Genomic DNA, 5245 nt, shown 5'->3' on the forward strand with positions numbered 1-5245 from the left:
CCCCACATACATACCCCCCCACCTGGCTCACCCCCCAGGTTCCCCACCCAGCCCTGACCCACCTAGTGCTCTGAGTAAAGGGGGAGCCCACTTGCTGGAATCCCCGCGTGCTGGCATATAGAATGGCTCTTACCCCCGGACCCTGGGTGATGTCAGCTCCACCCAGTGCCAAGCCGTGTTCTGAGCTATTTCTGTCTGCCTGGGGAGGGAGGGAGCCAAGCAGGATGGAGGCACTCAGGTCTCCCTCGCTGGCAGGAAAACCTGCACCCAGCCATGGGTTGGAAGTGGCACATGGGCAGTAGAGGGCTCCACTCCCACCCCGATCTTCTCGGCCCCCTTGGGGTGGTGGGGAAGATGCCACTGTGGCCTCAAGCAGGTGGGAAGTGGGGCTTCCAAGCAATCCAGTGGTCTGATTGTTCCCTCCCATCCCAGCCAGCACCGAGAGGCCTCCTGGGAATTAAAACTGACAGCTGAAAGGTACTGCCAGAGAGCTCCCAGGGCATTGTGCAGCAGGGAAAGGGTTAATGGTGCCCCAATTTCCCAACCTGCTGGTGATAAACTTTTAACAAGGGGAGCTTGGCTTCCCTTCAAGCTGTTCCCTAGACCTCATCTGGGGGCTGAGTAGTGCTTTCTTTTATATCCAGGGCAGCTGCATTCCAGTCAGATCCTCCCCACCCCTGCCCTGCCCCTCCTTTTTGGGGGGAATGAGCCCTCCCCTCCCACCATCACAGCAGCCCTTTAAGGAAATAGTGGTGACCTGGCAGAGTCTCAACTGCTTTGATGGGGCAAAGCCTGAGAAAGCCTGAAGTCCTTGCTTTGGCACGAGATATGCCAACCCATAGTGCTGAACCCTGGCTACAATCCATTCATGGTCCAGCCCATTGGGGTCTCATGATGGGCTGGTCTCACCCTGGCGGTCACAAGCAAGGGTGAAATGCCAAGGAAGCTCATAGCACAGCTCATCCCTTTGCCAGGACCCAGCCTGCCCTTCCTTGCCAGCGCTCTCTGCACCAGTGCGGCAGGGCAGGTGGAGCCCCACTGGGGAGCAGATATGGGGATGAGGGCCAGGCCTATGTATCCCATGGTATCATTTTGGGAGGGGAGTGCTGCTGCCCCCTGGCGGCATGTCTGAGAATGGCCATGGTTTTTGCAGAGGTGTAAATGACTATGCCAGGCTATGGGACAACAGAAACCAGGGCCCGGCCTCACTAGATGTGATAGGGATCCCTGTGGGACCTTCAGGCCCCAGAAGTGTTCACCTGCAGAGTCTGAAGGGTTCAGGGGCTGGGACATGTCTTTCACCCATCCAGCTGCCACCTAGGCTGTTAAGGGCCAGCAGGTGGCCAGCCAGTAGTCTGAGCTCTGAGATGAAGGTCCAAAAACTTCCTCCACAATTGTTAGGTGCCTTCATGATGCCCGCCTTTTCCCCAGGGGCAACTGGGGCTCTGAACTGGTCCTCCTCTCTGCTCAGCTCTCTGTGTATTTAGATCAATGGTTCTCAACCTTTTTGGTCTCCAGGCACCATTCATTGGACTCAAGGCACCCCTCAGTTGACTTGAGGCACGCCTCCATAGTGTTTGTGAATTGAGTGGCATCCAATTTCAAAACTAATTTATATAATGCAGTGCTTCCCTCCTTGTGGAGGGGCTGGGCAATAGGGGTAGAGACTGGCCACGCAGGAATAGACTGAGCGTGTGCTTTATCTGCTTATCTCCTCATCCCTCACTTAGCTCTTCACAACTCCCTGTACCTTTCAAAGGATCTGGCAGTACTTCAGGGTGGCCCAGCACCATGGGTGAGAATCAGTGATTTAGACCAGGAGTGCTCACCCTCTGGTCCACAAGCCAAACGCAGCCTGCAGAGCCATGACATCCAGCTGCAGAGGTTAGAAAATTTGGCAGCAGGGAAGCAGTGGAAGCTCCGGATCCAGCTGTACCTGGGCCATTGCCACACGGCAGAATCAGAGCTGGGCCTGCAACCCAAGCGTCTGATTGGGCCAGGCTGCTCCCTGTCCAATCCTGCCCCACACGTCCGGATCAGGCTGGACTGCTCCCCATCCCCCACATATCTAGATCTGGGCCACTCTTCTCCTTCCCCACCACAAGTGTCCAAATCAGGGCTGCTCCACTCCCATCTCCACCCTTTCCCCCTGAGTGTCTGGATGGGGACCAGGCTGCTCCCTGCTCCCATCAGGGTCAGGCTGCACCCCTCCCCTCCATGCTGGTCCTGTGTACCAAGGCCCATGACTGGATCCAGCCTGTGGATGGACCTGGTACCACCCATCCAGCCCATGGGGCTAAAAGGTTGGGCACCGCTGATTTAAACTATTGCTCTGTCTGAGCCCCTCCCAGGGGAGGGCCCTAAACTTCTGGCACAATAGAGAGCCTTTATGGACACTGCATTTGCCTTTCGTGGTCTGCAGATAACAAGAGGACTCTGGCCTCAGGAATCTCCCAGGTGGCGTCAGGAGAAAGCGAATGCAGGGCCCTCCCATTGCTTTCAGTGAAACCTAAAATAACTCATAGCCAAGCCTTAGGAAACTGGAACTTGTCTTGAAGCCAGCAACAGGGTTCGGCTTTGCTGTGGGCTGGTTCCAGTGCAGCACAAATACCAGTAGTTATTTATCAAGGAGGAAGAGCCCTGCTGGGAGGTAGGCGGATCCAGCTGTAGAGGCACCTGGAGACTGTAAGGCAAGAAGTGACATCATCAAATGTAGAGGCAGGATTGCTAACCTCCCACTGCAGGAGCTGAAGGGGCAGAGAGAAGGCAGGAAGCTTCTCCATGGAGGCTTTGAAGAAGGACCCCGAGGAGCAAGGCGGTGGCAAAAGAGTGGAAGACATTGTCTCTGAATTTTTGGAGGCTGAAGAAGAGGCAGAAAAGCTTTGTTGTCACTACAAGGAGGGGATCCAGGCTGTTCAGATGAGCCTGGAGTCCCTCCGAAAGAAAGTCATGGGGCAGTTCAAGGAGATGCACAACATCCTCTATGCTGAGGAGCAGTCAGTGATGGCCAAGATTAGCCAAGAGGAAGAGCAGGTAGTTGGAGGTCTGGAGTACAGGCTGAAGAAGATCACTGAGAGAGCAGCCAATGTTTTGGAGATAGTGGATTACCTGGGCCAGGTGAGAGAGTGTGATGAGCACCTTGCAGATGTGGCAGGGAGCCAAGTAGACCAGTTCAAGGCAGAGCTGAAGGAGCACACGGAGGAACTGAGTCTCAGCAAGCCAGCAGGCCTTTGCAGCCCTCCTCTGATGTATGCCATCTGCAGGAGGATGCTGCGACAGGCTATGCAGTCTGCATTGGAGAGCCTCACCCTGGATCCACACACAGCTCATGCCCATCTGGATCTCTCTGAAGACTTGAAAGCAGTGAAGCTGGGACACCGCTCCCAGACCATTCCCAAGGATCCTCAGCGCTTCCATCCCTGTCTGTATGTACTCTGCTCCCAAGGCTTCTGCTCGGGCAGGCACTACTGGGAGGTGAGTGTTGGGAACAAAAGCAACTGGGTAGTTGAGGTAGCCAGCCACAGAGTCAACCGCCAGGCGACAGAAGATCTGATCCCGGAAAATGGCTACTGGGCCCTTCGGAAACTGCCAGGTGACCATTACTATGCCCTTTTGTCACCCCCAGACCGCCTGACCCTTGACACCAGGCCCAGGAGGGTGGGCGTTTGCCTGGATTATGAGTGTGGCAGGGTTGGGTTTTATGATGCCCATGGCATGGCTAAGATCTGCCTGCTCCAGGGCCACTTCCAGGGCATGCTGTACCCTTTCCTGTGCCCTGGGTTGGTGCTGTCTGAACAGGACCATGAACCTCTGCGGCTGTGTGACTGAAGCAAAGGGAGGCACGTCTGGAGACCCCTGCCCAACTGAGTCCCTTTTCTGCTCTTTGAGGAGCAAACATGGGTCTGGGCATGCAGCGAATAAAACGCTTGACTAAATGAATGCAAACAGCAATGCTCAGACTACAAGCGGCTCCTCACCTTATCCCTCTGCAGCTCTTGGCGAAGAGATGTTATGCCGGGGGTTCAGTTCCCTGCACACTACAGGTCTGTCATTCCTGCACTTGTGACTAATACAAGTCTCTTCTCTCAGCCATGGTGCCAATTAAACTAACGCACCAGAGCAGTGGTGCTTAACTTTTTTCCCCTTTGTGGCAGGTGGACGGTGCTCAGAGCATCCGCAGGGCGGATCTGGCTGCACAGTGGGGAAGTGGGATGGGCCCAAGCCCAATACAGCCGTGTTGGGGAAGGAGGGGGTGTGGTCTGGTGTCAAGGGGATTGAAAATTTGGCAGTGGGGGAAAGGCAGCAGTATGACTTGTCACTGCTCCCCTGCCACAAAATTTCCCCATCCACGAGGAGCCCCGTGGGCTGGATGTCACAGCTCCACAGGCCACATTTGGCCCGAGAGGTAGAGGTTGAGCACCTCTGCACCAAAGCTTTCTCTTTGGCCACAATTCACCCAGGAGTGCCTAGGAGATGGCTCTCAGGTTAACACTGCCTGTTCCCGCGACGCCTGAGCCAGGCAGGACTGAGTATTACAGGTATAAATGAAGAGGAGGAACGAACCGAGTCCTGTGTGGCTGGTGGTTTCTAGGGGAAGAGGATTGTCGTGGAAGAACTGTATGTTTTGGGGGGGGAAAGATTTTCCAATGACGATACCATTTCATGGGTATGGAAACACACTGACTTGTTGGTGACTGTTTGGAGGGAAACATTTTGTGACTCAGATCTAACGGAGGCCACACAGAAACAGGTATTTGGGGAGGGGGAGCAGAGGGGCTCTTCTACAGGGGGAGGATGAGGGAATCCTCAGAACACGCTGAACACTTTCTCAGAGCCGGGCAAGCGTCTTTTTGCACGCGCGGGATTCAAGCTACAGCAGAAAGGTCGACGAGGGGGGCAGGGGGACCTCTCTAACCGAAACAACGAGCACTTGTTTGTAGGAGAAATTGCCCACGGCCCAATTGTGGGGGTTGGGAAGTGAGGCGAGCCTGGCTGAAAAGAGCAGGGCCGGCTTTGGGGTGTGAGGGCCCAAGCGAGTAGGTTTATGGGGCGTCCGTCTCTCGTCCCTCCTGCCCACGCAGGCGGCCTCCTCGCTCCGTCCTCTGCCCGCGAGGTGCGTGGGTCGGCCTTGCCCCGCGACCCCGCAGGGCGCCGCCCTAGCTCGGCCCGGGGTGGGCGCGGAGGGCGGCGGGACCCCGCACAGGGAGGGGTCAGGCCCTACGGGCCGGGCGAGCGCAGGGCGCGG

The 5245-nt window shown here is 56.2% G+C and overlaps 2 protein-coding genes across 2 annotated transcripts in view; both read left to right on the forward strand.

Moving 5' to 3' along the window:
• The window catches only part of LOC112550127 (zinc-binding protein A33-like), a 24354-nt gene extending 19181 nt beyond the window's left edge, over positions 1–5173 (forward strand). The window contains exon 2 of the mRNA XM_025202884.1: positions 2423–5173. Within this exon, the coding sequence (XP_025058669.1) occupies positions 2782–3828 (1047 nt within the window). The 5' untranslated portion in view covers positions 2423–2781 and the 3' untranslated portion in view covers positions 3829–5173. The remainder of the gene's footprint in view (positions 1–2422) is intronic.
• MIEN1 (migration and invasion enhancer 1) overlaps positions 4007–5245 on the forward strand; it is a 7690-nt gene continuing 6451 nt past the window's right edge. Inside the window, exon 1 of the mRNA XM_006022592.1 lies at positions 4007–4043. Within this exon, the coding sequence (XP_006022654.1) occupies positions 4007–4043 (37 nt within the window). The remainder of the gene's footprint in view (positions 4044–5245) is intronic.

The sequence above is a fragment of the Alligator sinensis genome, unplaced genomic scaffold (genome assembly GCF_000455745.1).
Source record: "Alligator sinensis unplaced genomic scaffold, ASM45574v1 scaffold886_1, whole genome shotgun sequence".
Lineage (NCBI taxonomy): Eukaryota > Metazoa > Chordata > Crocodylia > Alligatoridae > Alligator > Alligator sinensis.